General features: G+C 44.3%; 1 protein-coding gene across 1 annotated transcript; it reads right to left on the reverse strand.

Annotated features, from left to right (window-relative positions):
* Nucleotides 1-1,590: 1,590 nt before the first annotated feature.
* IL17D (interleukin 17D) lies at nt 1,591-14,105 on the reverse strand. Its single transcript, XM_064505023.1, has 3 exons — nt 13,905-14,105; nt 13,506-13,804; nt 1,591-3,595 (listed from the first exon to the last, which is right to left on the reverse strand). The coding sequence occupies exons 1-3, from the start codon at nt 14,031-14,033 to the stop codon at nt 3,280-3,282; spliced, it is 744 nt and encodes a 247-aa protein (XP_064361093.1). The 5' UTR covers nt 14,034-14,105; the 3' UTR covers nt 1,591-3,279.
* Nucleotides 14,106-14,733: the final 628 nt, after the last annotated feature.

A 14,733-nucleotide genomic window follows, 5' to 3' on the forward strand; every position in this document is an offset into this window, starting at 1 on the left:
TGATGTGATGATAGCTTCAAAAAAAAAAAAAAATCCAAACAAATGCAACCTACATTTAATACTCAAACTTTTCCACATCAGTAATGTGGAGAGCTGTTCTATGTGGAAGGGTGCTATGAAGGTTAACAAATGTTTGTATAGCTGATAGCTCTTGACGTTATGCGCTAACAAACAGTTGTTCACTAACAAATTATTAGCAAACAGTTGCTCACTCTAAAACATAAACACAGCCTTTAAGAGACATGTAGCTGGAAAGCTGGATCTGGAAGGAAACTGGCTCAGCTAGAAAGTTTTTCAAAGAAAATGAGGGTTAAAAAAGGGAAATGGGATTCTGAGTAAGATAACATAAGGTTGCCTGTAACCATAAGCAGCTTTCTGCACTTGTTGCGGTGTGAAGAGAAGGAGGTCTCCAACCTACATAATCTATTGATCCATTGAGATTTTGCAGTTCTCTAATACTTTCCTTTTAGTCATCCAATTCCTGAAGCTGTGAGTAAGCTAAAGCATCTGTTTTTCTGGATTGGCTGGAGAGATCATGTTCCATTTACCTGATCGTAGCCTGCTACTCCCAGCAATTCCAAGAACATGCTCTAGTTATTTGAAAACCTCACACCCATTCCATAGTTTATGACTGAAGGACAAGAAAGTTGCAACAAAAAGTGACATTTTCTCCGTATCATGCAAATAAATCCATGTGCTTTAGTAGCTGATTTGTTGTAGACACTGATTTGTGTACCAAAGGGGTATGGGCAGACAGATGAGATTTCGCTGGAGGGTAGTGTTTGGCAGAAGCTAAACTGGTTTCTGTACTTTAGCCAGTATCCTTTTTGGATATTTGCTGAATGTTCAGAGTTGTGTTGTTTTTGAATTTTGGGGTTTTTGGGTTTTTTTTTTTCTGCCTTATACTTTGAAGAATTTGCTTTACATGCTGCAGAGTCTAAAGGTCCAATTTCACCTTCTGAAGTGTTTCTGTGTGTGCATGTGTGTGTTTGTTGGGGGGGGGGGCAGAGGGATGGATGGACAGACAGAACAACCACTGCATAATAGTGAAACCATAAGGACCTTGGACTGCTGAAGCATCATCCAATGCAGTGTTCCTCAAGCTTTGTAAGCCTTCTTCCCTTTTGAGCTCCCTCTCTCTTTGATTACAAGCTCTCTCTTCTCAGAAGGTGAGAAGTTCTTCCATACTGGGAGGAATGAAAAATGGCTGTAATTGCCAAAAGTATTTACATTCTCCAGGGAGCAGATAACTACCTTTAATTGCTGGCAGCAGCTAGGCAATTAGCTGTTCTCTGAGTAGTATAAACACTTTATGACCTCCTTTGAACCCTTCTTTGAGAATCCCATTGACATATAAGGGTCACAATTTGAGGAAACACAGATCTAAAGGCAAGTATAATTGTGAAAAACCATCTACATAGAAACACAGTTACAAATTTCAATCTGACATTGTGATGGGAAGCTTACTTTTAAAGGTTTCTGAGTTCTTAACATTCTTTCCAGGAATGTAAGAAGCTAGACAGATTGCACTATAAAAATACTGTTATACTGAATTAAAAAGAGCATGGTCAATGATAATACACCCAGACATGGAGTTATGATTTTAATTCTATATTTACCTTGTTAATTCTGTTTAGCTCATAGTCTTTCAATTCGTCATCCAAATATACTCCAAAGGAGTGGTCAGAGCTACTCTTGTACACGAACCAAGCGTAATTTGGAGAGTCTCGATGTAACAACTATTTTGCTGCATATAGTATTTATTCTCTTTTGTAATGAAACTGCAATCACAATCCTTCAACTGTAAAAGGTATTTTCTGCTGTTCATTCAGAGATTTATCACATTTGGAGACTGGTGCCCTCTTAGTAGTTGTGGTCACACAAGGTATGTCTGGTTATTCCTGGCTATCACTCACTAGACTAAGTCAGCCTTCATTCAGTCCCTTGTCCTGCAGACACAAATTTTTGTGTATCTAGAGTGTGTAGTTAGATCTTGCCCTCAAGTTTCTGCAACCTGCAAAGACTTAAGACTGAATGCTGTTCTACAGCCTAGCACCCTTTGCAAGTGATTGTCTGTTATTGTAGCATGGGGGAAAATAGTAGCACCACTTATTGATTAGTTGGAGTTAATAAGTTTGGTTTGGCTGAGACTCATCTCAGTGACCCCCTGTCCCAGCTAAAAGTTATGCACCTGGTCTGTGTATTCACCTACAGCTCCACTACAGCAACTGGAGAGAGAGGGGCCTCCGGAGAGCTATTCATCTTACCCTGAGGCAGGCGGCAGAGACCCATCACTTCCCTCAGGAGGCCTGTCGCTTGTTCTGCTGTGATAGGGAAATACGAGTCTAGGCCACCTGGCCTTTTTTTTTTTTAGATGCTGTAAGGTAGGTGAGATGAAGCCCACCCTTTGTATTTAATTTATTTGAATGGATAATTTTCTCTCCTAACATGAAAAAGGTTTTTGTCCATGCAGCTTTACAGAATACAATTTTATCACAATTAACAATTAAGAGGTTAATGATGAATGAAATCTAATACAGAATTACTGGGTCCCATATTAAGTTTTTTTTCTAATTGACATTTTCTGTGTAGTTAGACTTAGTCCACATAAAAAAGTCTGCTGTCCTTTTCTAATATTCTAGAATGCTTTTTCTCACCACTTTTATACGCTAAGCAATATGGCAAATTTAAAAATAACAAACTCATAGAATATTGTTTCATTAATTACTCCAACTCAGCACAGGTTCCCACGTTGTAGTGTATTAATACTGAAAGATTTAACAGCTAAGAACACTGCTGGGAGTTAAGATACACAGTATAAAAGCCAGGCTCTCCTAGCCTGAAAAATCATCTTTTTAACTGCTGATTTGGTACATGTGCAGCAGTTATGTGATTTTTATATAAGGGTATCTAAAAGTAGAGTATAAAAGACTCCTTTAAAATATCTACAACCAATAGCCTGCTACAATAATAGCTAGCATGTCTTATAGTTGCATCCTTGTCTAAAATTCACTGTGGATAAGCAAGGATAAAATGTCCTGCTCTAAAGAAAAAAAAAAAGCTACATTGGAATTTGCAATGAATACTTAAAAAAGCTAAAAAAGTTCTTAATAGGAACTGTCATGTCTAGTGATCTGAGCGACTGGACAAAACGTTCCATCTTATAACTGAAATAGTTGCAAGTAGAGAGACAGTAAGTTTTCTGCTGTTTTGCAGTTTCTTGAGGTGTGAAATGACGGTGTGAAGCCAATACTGCACACAAGATCCTTTATATGTTCTTCATTCTGATGATGGCTTGTTCTGGTTTACCAGCAACTTCATTTCTTGCTTATCTATGCTGGAATTTACACTTTCAACCTCTTTTTCTTGCTCAGGTACGCAAGTGCAGCCCACTGGAATGGTGACATAATCTTCCGTGTACACGTAGCGGCCTCCAGCACAGGAGGAGGTGCGACGCAGGATGACGGTTGGCATGTACACAGGGGTGCTGCGGAAGTGAAAATTCTCCTCCCCAAAGATCCCCATGAGGCAGCCTTTGCACAGACAGTACGCTTCAGGAATGTATTTAGGATATCTTGTGGGATCATACGAAATTCTACATGGAAGTAAATAATAAAGATTCATTAGTATCTTTAAAAATATAAGTATTCATCTGGAAAACATTATTATAAATGTTGACAGATAAATCATGTTATATGTTTTGGGCTGGTTTTGTTTTTTGGGTCGTTTTGGCCAGGAAAAATAGATGTAGTTGTTGCTGTAAGGCTTATTTGTAAAGTGGAAAGAAAAAACATGAACAGCTTGTTCAGCTGATCAGAGCCTACAGCATACTAAGGTATGAAGTGCCTGGATTCCTAAGATGTGCGACTCAGAGGTTTAGACAGAACTGTGTTGAACTAAATGGATAACCGAGGCATTAAAAAGGAAAACTGGATGTTTCCAAATTTTTGATCTGCCCTGAGTTTTTCATAACTTTTTACAAATTCTTGTTAACATTATTATTTTTGAAGCTACATAACATGATGATTTAAAATTTTATAATTCAAATAGAATGATATTATATAATTCTTTCTGCAATAGCTTTCACTCCCTAGTGTGCGTGCGGTGTTAGGGAAAGGTTCCTTCATCTTTTGAGCAGAACTCTACATTCCTTTTCTCTAATTTACTTCTAACTATTGTCTCTACTTCTTCCATCCTTCTTTTCTAACCAAAGAGAAAAATAATAACCTTTGCATGCCCACACTGAGAGAAACTGCAAAGCCGAAGTTTTTGCTGCACTCTCCTGCTACGTTGCCCCGAAGCTTCAAGAGTATTTCCTCTACTTCTTGGTTTATGTAGGTCTCCCTTCCTCTGTGCTTACTGCTGAGCCCTGCCCCTGTCTCCGGATACCCTGACTAGCAGTACTGGCAGAGCTTGTAACCGAAGTTATAGGTTGGGCTGATGAAGTCCAAGATACAACCATCTTCTCTGAACATAGTTGGAAGAAGAAATATGGATGTGATGTTATGCTTTCAAGTAACACAGATCCTGCCTGTCTGATACCTGGTGTTTTTAGTTTAAAAAAAAAAAAAAAGTAAAAGCTGATAGGTTGTTTTTGAAATAAAAAAAAATGAGTACACAGGGTTAAAACTGGAGGATGTTGCCACATTGCTTATTGCAGTGATGTATTTTTTGCTTATGTTCTTTACCCACTTTTCCTGCTTATACTGGAAGTAATTGTGGGGCATGTTGTAACTTGTACATTATTCTAGAAAAAAATGTTTGCATCTCCAAAAAAAGAGGATGTCTTTTATATGTTTAACTCATATGCCAGCTGGCCTCTTGGCTTCTGTAGCCTTCCTCCAGATCACATTCTGCTCTGAAACTATCACTAAACCAGGCCTGCCTCAGGAAGGGTTGAACCGTACAGCTGCAGAGGGGTGACTCCTCTCTTTGGCTTAGACTGCAGAACTCTGCTGCAGGCTGTTACTGACATAGAGTGTCAAGACACTTTGGCAGGTCATCTAGTCCGAATGCCTCCACTGAGGCAAGCTCAGATATATTTGCCAATGTTTGTCCAGCTCCTTCTTAAAAGCCTGCACAGGAGATTCCCGAGTCTGCCCAGAGGCTCTGTTGCAGCGTTTCACTGCCCCTTTATTTGGTAAGTGTCCCTAAAAGCCAAATGCAGCACTTTTTTTCTTGCAAACTAGCTTTTTCTGGGTTTGGCCTGGAAGTCAGACCAGCTCATCACTGAGACTAAAAATTCAGTAACAGTCAAAGGGAGATTTCATGTTAGGAAATGTTCACAGACTGTAACATTTATGTTATGTGAAGCACTGTAAAAACACAGGTTGCACTATGTTTTAAACCATCCTCTATGTGGGATCAGGATAGGACCACAATGCAGTGACTGAAGACTACTCTATCTGTTTACTCTGGGTTCTCTTGAATTTTACTGTTGGTGCTGGAAAGTACTTTAGGGAGGATCACAGACATGATGCAGCATAGCCACCGAGCTAAATCACTCCCAGTAGCAGCAGATGAAGTGGGACAATTATGTAAGAAAAATGAATAAATACCTATCAATCATCAACATAATTATTTAGTTCTTGGATGATGCAAACTGATGAAGCAATGCCTTCATTCCCTTAATAATTTTAAAATAAACAGTTTTGAAGAAAAAAAAACAGAATGGATTTAATGCAGTTCCTAATTACAGCTCTTGGAATGTCACAGGCTAAGCATCAGGGTTTGTATCGGTTTCTCAGGCATTAAACCTTTAGTCTTTATCTATATTTGAAGGGTCACTGGGGTGAGAAGAGGCCTCCGCTCTGGAAGCAGCAGTAACTGTCTGTCTCAAGCTGTGATTGCCCAGTGACTTTTATGCAACAAAATCTGTAGTTGCCAAAACAGGCACTGCAGCTCCCCTCTTGCCTGTGCCCTTGCGTTGATGCTAATGCTCTTCTGGTCACAGGCTCGAGCAGGAACTCACCTAACTGGAAGGTAACCTAACCAAAAGCTGGATTTTGGTCCTTTAGCTGTATTACCAAATGTATAAAAACACTCACACAAACATGGCAGCATGAGCAAGCAGCTGCAGACAAAGGGGTGGGGTGGTGGGCTGCCTTTTCAGGAGAAGTGGCATCAGTTTGTCAAATTAAAACAACTCTGGAATTGCAGCTTTAGCCAAACACAAATGCCTTTTTTTTTCTTTTTTTTAAGGAATTTGTTTCCCTCATGGAAAAAAAATCTAATTCTCTCATAGCCAGACATCTGTGATGTTGTGGGGTTTTTTGGGGATTTTTTTTTTTTTTTCAATATTTTCCCAGGAAATATCTTCATGTTTCGGGATCTCACACCAATGTGAAATAAAAATGTCCGTTATCCAGCAGAAGGGGAGCAAGCAAAATACAGTCTTACTTCTCCCCTTGATACATTCCCATTTCAAACTCAACTGTGAATAATTTCAGTGGTAGATTGTTACGTACACCATATGTCAAGTCATTGGTATTTCCTATACTGTGTTATCTCTAGCACCTGGTTTATGATGTTACTGGAAAGCATGAAAATGCTTCGATGCAAACATAAGGGTTTTTACTAATAATAAGAAAATAGTCTCACAGGAATCTTGATTGAGCCACAAACTTCCCCCTTCAGAATTTTCACATAGCAAAAATCAGGTGTAACTGAGGGTTTTTTCCCAGCAAGATGGCGTGGGGATCAGAACTGACTCGCTGTAGAAAACAAAACAAAACCAAACCCTCTCTTCCATTCCTGTGTGGTGCAGATACCACTGCTCCATGGTAAGGGGACTGGAAAGAATCAGAGTGGATCCAAACTCTTAAGATGGATCCAAACCATAGACCTGGCTTTTGCATCCAGCCCAAACTTGAAGGCGACTGCTGTTAGTAACATCTCCAAAAATTAAAGTTAACTAAAATGTCACTAAACTTTGGAGCCATACCCAAGTTTCTTCAGCACAAGTCATTTAAGAAAGACTGTATAACGACAGGCTCCTTTTAGTCTTTCCAGGCAACCCAGTCTGGTTTGGGGCTGAACTGCTAACAAATGCTAGTAACCTGACCCTGTGTTTGTGTGACCTGCTGCTTCTGTTTTCACGTGTTGAACCTAACCACTTTGTGCACGGCAGCCACAGTGACTACAGTTCAGTGGAGCTCCATTACCCCAAGCATGACAAGGCACATGTTTTTATGTCTTCTCCTAGAACAGGCCAAACGCATGTGATTGATTAAGTTAGCTCACTGGACAAAAGCCTGCTCCAAACTCCCAATAGCTCCTTCCCACGCATAGCAAAAGCTGCCCCTAAATTGCACGGACACAGCAGAATGAGCTGGGAAGAGAGATGGAGGACCTGAAAACTGCAGCTTTCTAGCGGCACCCAGGTGTTCCCTGCCTGCTCCCCCAGCCCGTGTGTCATTTTGCCATGGCCACATGTGTATGACTACAGCCCGACCATTCAGACGAGGGCCCCCTGTCCCTGCAAATTCATGGGACTCGGTCCTCCAGGTATCAGAGTGTACCGCCAGTGCTGCGGGCCAGCAGCGCAGGCTGACCAGCGCGAGGGGCAGGGAGCTCTGCGGGGCTGGCCCTGCCGCAAGAACAGGAGGCTTTGTGCTGAAGGGACTGCGGCTACGCGGCTTTCCCTTAAGGCCCTGTGACTGCTCTGGGAGCGCCCAGCGAAAAGCAAACTTCCTGCTGTTTGTGTACCAAGCCTGGAAACGCAAGAGAGAAATGTCTGCCAGAAGTGCAACCCTTACAAAGACCTGATCTGTCTTGTCCTGCATTGCTGCGCTTATATGTAGTATTTTTAATAATATCAGCGCTTTATAGTTTCCAAGCATTTAAATCCAGTGGGCCAGATGCCATGCTGGGATAGGCCGATACAGCTCTTCATGACTCTGCTGTTAGCATTAGGCTATTCATTTGCACCAGCACTGTACCATCTGTAAATAAGAAAAACTAAGCATAATGTGAATTTAACAAAAGAACACCTGCTATAGAGAAATAAATGTCTCACCAAGAGAAAAAAATAAAAAAGATGTTAGCTCTTAAACCTGTATTTCTGAGCGCAAAGTAAAGGGATGATGCGCTGTGTATTAGAACACTGACAACATGCAGCTGTTGTATGAACACATACTCAAATAAAACGGCCAGCACTTCTGCATCCCCTTGTACTCTTTCCCGGGGCTGCATCTTTGGCTTAGCCATACTGGATGCCATACAGATTCTGGAAAATGTCCTGGATATGGGAAAACCCTTCTCTCACATGCCTTTTTTCAAAAGTACTGTAGTGTTCTCACACAAGCTTGGCTTGACCCATGATGAAGACAGACTTGCCTGTATTACTTCTATTAAAATTGGAAGTAAATGAACACTAAACTCACGATGCTTATAAACAGCAACTGGGTTTTGAAAAGTAGAACAAGCTAGACAACATTTCAGAAAGGGACTAGCTAAAATTGGATTTCATGATCAAATAAACACTGAGAATAAAGATTAAGTCTCTATTTTACTGAATGTTCCTCACTATGGACTCAGTACAGGAACAGCAGTCTAAGAAGGAATCCTAAAAAGATGCTGAGAAATTTTGCTGGTTATTTTATCTTATTATTTATCAGTAAATAATCTCCCATGGAAATCACTATTTCTATGCAGACTGTAAAAGGATCTTTATTATTTTTTCCATCTATCAGTGACAGCATGCTGGATACAAAACAAACAAAAAAGGCAGGCTCAGTCTTTGAGTATCTAAGGCTCCAAACTCGTCTCTGAATCCAGCACATGAACCCTTGAATCCTGGCACAGGATTAGGCTCCCAGAGACAGACAAATAAGAGAGGAGACTTGAAAATCCAGAAACAGGAATGACTTGTCAAATACACATAAACATTTTTGTTAAAGGTAGAAGTGTGTTTGCAGATGAATGTGAATGTATTCCTACAAACTAGCTATGAGTGCTGTTATAACCTCAAGACAATAGAGGGTAAAAATTAAGCCGATATATACAGCTGATTAACAGAAGGGCACTTGTGCTATACAGCACAGTTAACGGAATCAAAGATCAATACTAACTGTAAACTTGCCACTGACTTCAGTGGGACCAGATTTTTCAACCTTTATTCCTAGCTTTACGATCAGATCCTGCAAATGTTTAGGCACATGTTTAAAATTAATCCCTTTTAATGGGTCTTGTCCATGCATAAAGTTACTTGTGTGTGCACCTCTGCAACTGAGCTCAAATTGGCAAAGATTTAACATGTTTATGCCTCTGTAAATTTAAACAAGTGACACCCATGCTGTGCCCTGTAAGCAGGATCTGTCGCTGGGAAGACAACCCCTAGCACTAATCTCTGTGAAGCAACTGTTAAGAGCAGCAATAACTGAGGACCACAGCACTTTACAGCACCTCCTAGTACAAGCAGACTTTGCTGGATTTCATTGAATATCCATGCAATATCACCAAAAAAGGAGAAGGAACTCCTGGATAGATATCACACACTGGCACACAGTCAGTCTGATGATTTCACAGCAGAGGCTTCTGCTGCCGGCTCTATTTTTTAAAAGGACTGGGTAATTCTTAGATCAACCTCCTGAAGTGTTGAGCAAATCCAGTATGCTCAAGATATCACTCAGCAAGACTGACTTCAGTTCGGGGAACTCTCTTGTCTCTGTATAGCTCTACACGGTTAAGAGTGATATGGGTGATTAAACTTTGTGCTTGGAGTGATGTACTGATCTCCTGCGGCCATGCGGATGGAATTTCAGTATCAGGCAGATGAATTAAGTTTTCCCCCCTTTTGCCCCGATTACCGTTAGTTGCTGCCAGCAGCAAGATCTTGGACCAGATTGGTCTGTGGTGCAATCCTTGTACAACTCCTGTATTTCTGGGGTGTAGCAAGCCAAAAATGATGTAAGTCTTGATTTTTGTATAACCAAATTAAAGACCAAGTAATAGAAAATAAATGGTAAGCACAGAACAAAGACAAGGAGAGAAGCCACACAAAGATTATCTGTACTTTTAGCCAATCAAACATGATTCTGCCACACTGAAGCGAACGACAAACTTGATAAATGTGATGCAATAGGGGGAATATTGGCCACAGGTCTCTCAGTAATATATTTGATTCTTTCTCACAAATCTGTATCTGAAAAAATTCCAATTGACTTGGACTGAACTGTCATGTGAGCAGAAAAATTACAAGAAGCAGTGTTAAACAGCTGGGAACAGGTGCCTGGGGAGATATGCAGGGGAAGGCCAGACTTAATACCTTTACTAGTAATGAGCTGGAATAGGGAGTATAAACAGGATGTTAATGACATCTGCAGATGGTCACAGCGGGAACTGTTGCAACGCCAATGAAGACAGAGAAATAGTACAATATATTTCAGACATTAGAATGCAGGTCAAAAAGCCCCAAAAGCCCTCCATGCACAGAGCTGAAGTCAACCGCACCGTAACTGTTTAACGGCAGAAAGGAAACTGGAGAGCAGGATGCCTGTGAGACACTTGTGCTGAAGCTGGACAGGAATCTTGGTGCAAGTTTCACATAGTCAAGTTCATGCTCCGAGGGATGTCACACCACAGTGTAAAGGAGGGAACTGTCTAACTCTTCGCAGGTTACAGATTACAACTTGAACACTGAATTCACTTCTGGGCATTCACCACTAGAAGAACTCGGGCAATTCAAAGGCAGTTCAGGAAAGAGCAATAAACCTTGATAAGATGAGTGAAGGGGACCAATTTATGAGGAAAGATTAAAAGAATTACATAAAATAGACTTGCCAAGAAAGTTCTGCGTTACAGGCGATGTATGCAGTTTTCCAGAATAACATACCTACCATGGAGAACAAACTGTTTGGATCCTGTAAGTGGAATTGGTTAATCACTGACAAGACAATTTGCCATTACTTGCAACCTTTAATGGAAAGTTGAATGTCCTTTTTAAAGACAGGCAGCAGCTCTAACAGCAATTAGGAGCTTGCCTCCAGGGTAACTGGGTGAATACCTGTCATCTGCATACTGCAGCAGATCAGACCAGATCTTCATAACGCTCTTATCTGGCTTGAAAGCCTATGAAATGGCAGGTTGCGAAAACAAATGCACAATACTATATATAAAGAGCAATTTTATATTTTATACTTTTAATACAGCTCTTGCAATGTCTGTTGCTATCTCACAGTACTAACGATACAGTAAAAATGATATCAAGAAAAAAAAAACTTTCAGGGAGATCTATTACTAGGTAGCGTATTCAAGTCTCTGGATCCTAAAGAAGGTAATTTTTCCCTCAGTGTAATTCTAGATCTTGCCTTTGAGGGTGTAATACTTTTTTTTTAATACCCTTTTTAATTTCAAACTTTGGAATGATCATCTAGGTATAAACAAGAAGCAATTCTCTTTATTAAAAAAATTTCATCAAGTTACTTGTATGTGAACGATTAGTGGTCTATTCAGTATGTTTGAAAACATTTTGATGAAAGTACAGTGGATTTACGGTTTCTTAATAAACTTTTTGTAAGCCAGACCCCAAAGAGCAGCTGGCTCTGTGTGAAGACCCATGCCTGTACACAGCTCCAACTGAAAATAAATATCAGCCCAACAAGATGTGACCAGAAGAGTATTTTGAAGCACCAGTATTTGGCAGAACCAGTGTAAGAATAACTTAGCATACTGGTAGATGTGCCTTTCATCAGACTTTCTTTTTGCATGTTTAGGTAGCTTAAAAAATACTCAGTCTGTTTACAAAAAATGTAATTTAACTAAAAATACTATTTCTAAAAATATTTTGTTTAAGAAAGACTTACTGAGAAAATAAACCATTTTCTCTCAGTGGGAATACTTAAACTAAAGCTCGCAAAAAGCATGCCACAAAATAAATATTTATTGGATATCACTAACAGGGAGATATTTTTATTTAAATATGCTGAATATACAGTAAAAGTGTCAGGGTGTTTATGAAGGATCACGTACAAAAAATAAGAAGAAAATCAGTTCCTTCAAAGTTTGCACGTTTTAGCTTCCTGTTGTCTGCAGTGTCTTCTTGGAGAGCCAAAAAGAATTAACCCAAATCTGTCACTCTTACTCAGACAAAAGTACTAGAGAAGGCTTGATGGTGAGAATGTGATCAAACTCTACTTTTAGAATTCTAGATGAGTGGTTTTCAGCTTTTTCAGAGTTTCCAACAGAAGTGCAGGCTCTTGTTTTGTGTATTAACCTGCCAAACAGCAGATTTGCTTTACTTAAATTTTTACGTCTCCTTTGCTTTACTTAAATTTTTATGTCTCCAGGAGTCTATCGACCTGTTTCACGCCAGGTGAGGGGTGTTTCTGGGCCACAGGTTGAAAACACCAATCTAGAAAACTGCAGTATTCCTGTATTTCCTTGCCTGTGCTCTGAGAGCAAACTGGAAGGTGTGCCTTTGGGAACATGTGCAGTGGGGTAGGCAAAGATACAACGCTGCTGGTCTGTAACCAGAGCACATACTGTGCTCAGATATATTTAGGAAGCCAGTGCAGCGCCTGGAGTCACATCACCAGGCCACCCAACTCTCAGTGAAAGCATCTGAGCTCCTAAGGCACTACTGCAAAGTCATGAGAGGGTTTCTTGGTGATAGTCTTTTGAATGGAGTTAATACCTAAGTTACATGATAACTTGCATAAGTCACCTTCTGAGGGGTGGTCTGTGCTGCCTGCTGTGTATGTGTGTTTGTGAGCTTCATCACCATCTTCTTCGTTTTTTGTTTCTCCTTCCACCCCTTACACATATTGCTCATGCAAGTTTTTTGTGCATTTACCTTGTACCTGTCTATTGAGAGGTCTACCTTAATGCCTTTCAGCCACTCCGCTCTCAGCGTAGCGTGTCATTCCTCAGGGCCAGTGCCTCCTCAACCAGCCTCCTGCTGTATTTCAGAGGCCGGGTGACATGAAAGGCAGAGAAAGAGCTGAACCAGCCTAGCAAAAGGCGGGACCACACAAGGGAACTGACTCTCAGCGCACGTCCATGGCCTACCAGGACCCTGGCGCTGCTCGGCATCCACCAGCCTTGGCTCTGCTCGGATCTGGGAGGAAGCCTCCAGCAGGGAGAGGCGGTCCTGCCCCGGCCTTGCCTACGGCCCTCGCTGCGCAGCACTGGGGCCCCACGTCTCCGCAAAGAAACGTCCCCTCACCCCAGCACGGCCCTCCATGGTCTCGGCTGGAGGCTGCCGGACACCAACCGCTACTGCGCCCTGAGTTCAGCCAGCCTGCGCCCTCCTCGCCCCACGCCGGCCCCTGACGCCCGACCAGCTCCCAGCTCGGGCTGCGACCCGGCCCGAGCGGCGCCCAACGGCCCCAGGGCGGTCCCCAACGGCCGCGGTCTCTTGGCGGTCCCCAACGGCCGCGCTGCCCGGGTGACTCCCGACGGCCCCGGGCGGCCGCCAACGGCCGCGGCCCCCGGCGGTCCCCAACGCCCGACTCCCAGCCGCCTCTGGGCGGCCCCCGACGGCCCCGGCCGCGCCCCGCGCTCACCTGTAGGCCCAGGGCGAGGCGCTGCGCAGGTTGACGGGGAGCCGGAACCTCCTGTCGGGCGCCGGGCGGCCCCCCGCCGGGCAGCTGGCGTTGTGCTGGCGGCCCGGCGGCTCCGGCTGCAGCGTGTGGTGGAAGGCGCTGAGCATGCCCGCCGTCAGCCGCCCGTACAGCTGCTCCAGCAGCTCCTCGGGCCGCTCGCCGCAGGTCCGGGGCCGCGCCGGGCGCTTGGGCGCCTTGGCGGCGTCCGAGCGGAGCGGCAGCAGCGCCGCGCACAGCAGCGCCGCCAGCACCGCCCGCACCTGCAACAGCGCCGCCGTCAGCGGGGAGGGGGGGGCGGCCGCGTCCCCCCGCCGCGCGCCGCCGCCCTCCCGGCCCGACCCCCGGCCCCGCGGCCCTTACCCTGCCTCGCTGCATGGCGGCGGCGCCGGGGGCAGCGGCCGAGGAGAGCGGCGGGCTGCGGCGCCGCGCCGTGCCACTGGCTCTGCCGGCGGAGGAGCTGTTGGAAAGGTGCCCCGCGCCTCGCTGCATCGCCCCCGGCCTCGCGTGCCAGGAACATTTTAGGCGCTCACGGAGGAGGCGAGCGCTCAGCGCCGCGAGCTCGCCCCTGCCGAGCCCGGCGGGGGGGCCGGGCCGGGCCCCCGCACGGCCCCGCGCCTGCCCCGGCCCCGCCGCGCCTCTGCCGGCCCTCGGCCTCGAGCGGGCCGGGTCGGGGCTCGGCCACGGGGCCGCGCGCTGCCTCGGGAGCCCCTCGGAGATCTTGGACCGAGCCGGCACGAAACTGGGCAGAGCCGGGGAGGTCTGGGCCGTGCGGGAGCAAAGGTGTCTGGGCTGATGATAAAATGTGGGGTCTGACAGCTGAAAATGGCAGAGCCCCGGTGACAGCAGCGCTGGATGTGTAAGTGCTGCCGAGGGGGTGCTGCTGCAGCCCGGAGCTGTTCGGAGCAACCGGCACCATCCTCTGCAGATGTGAGGATTTAGGGCTCCCGCTTCTAACTTTGCAGGACTTCAGGGAGTACCTTGGTCTGCTTTTTGCTTTTAGTACTGCCGCGTGAGTTTGCAGCTAGGGTTTAGCACATTCTTCCTACATCCAGGTTGCACGATGTGAGGGTTAGAGGCTGGCAGAATACAAAGCAGGTGTGTTTTCCTGGTGCTTTTAGGCTGGGCTGCATCAGTGCCCAGGTATTTCCCATGCACTTCAGAAGCCCTAGGGGAAATGGTTTTCTCCCCC

This window comes from Dromaius novaehollandiae, chromosome 1 (genome assembly GCF_036370855.1).
Source record: "Dromaius novaehollandiae isolate bDroNov1 chromosome 1, bDroNov1.hap1, whole genome shotgun sequence".
Classification (NCBI taxonomy): domain Eukaryota; kingdom Metazoa; phylum Chordata; class Aves; order Casuariiformes; family Dromaiidae; genus Dromaius; species Dromaius novaehollandiae.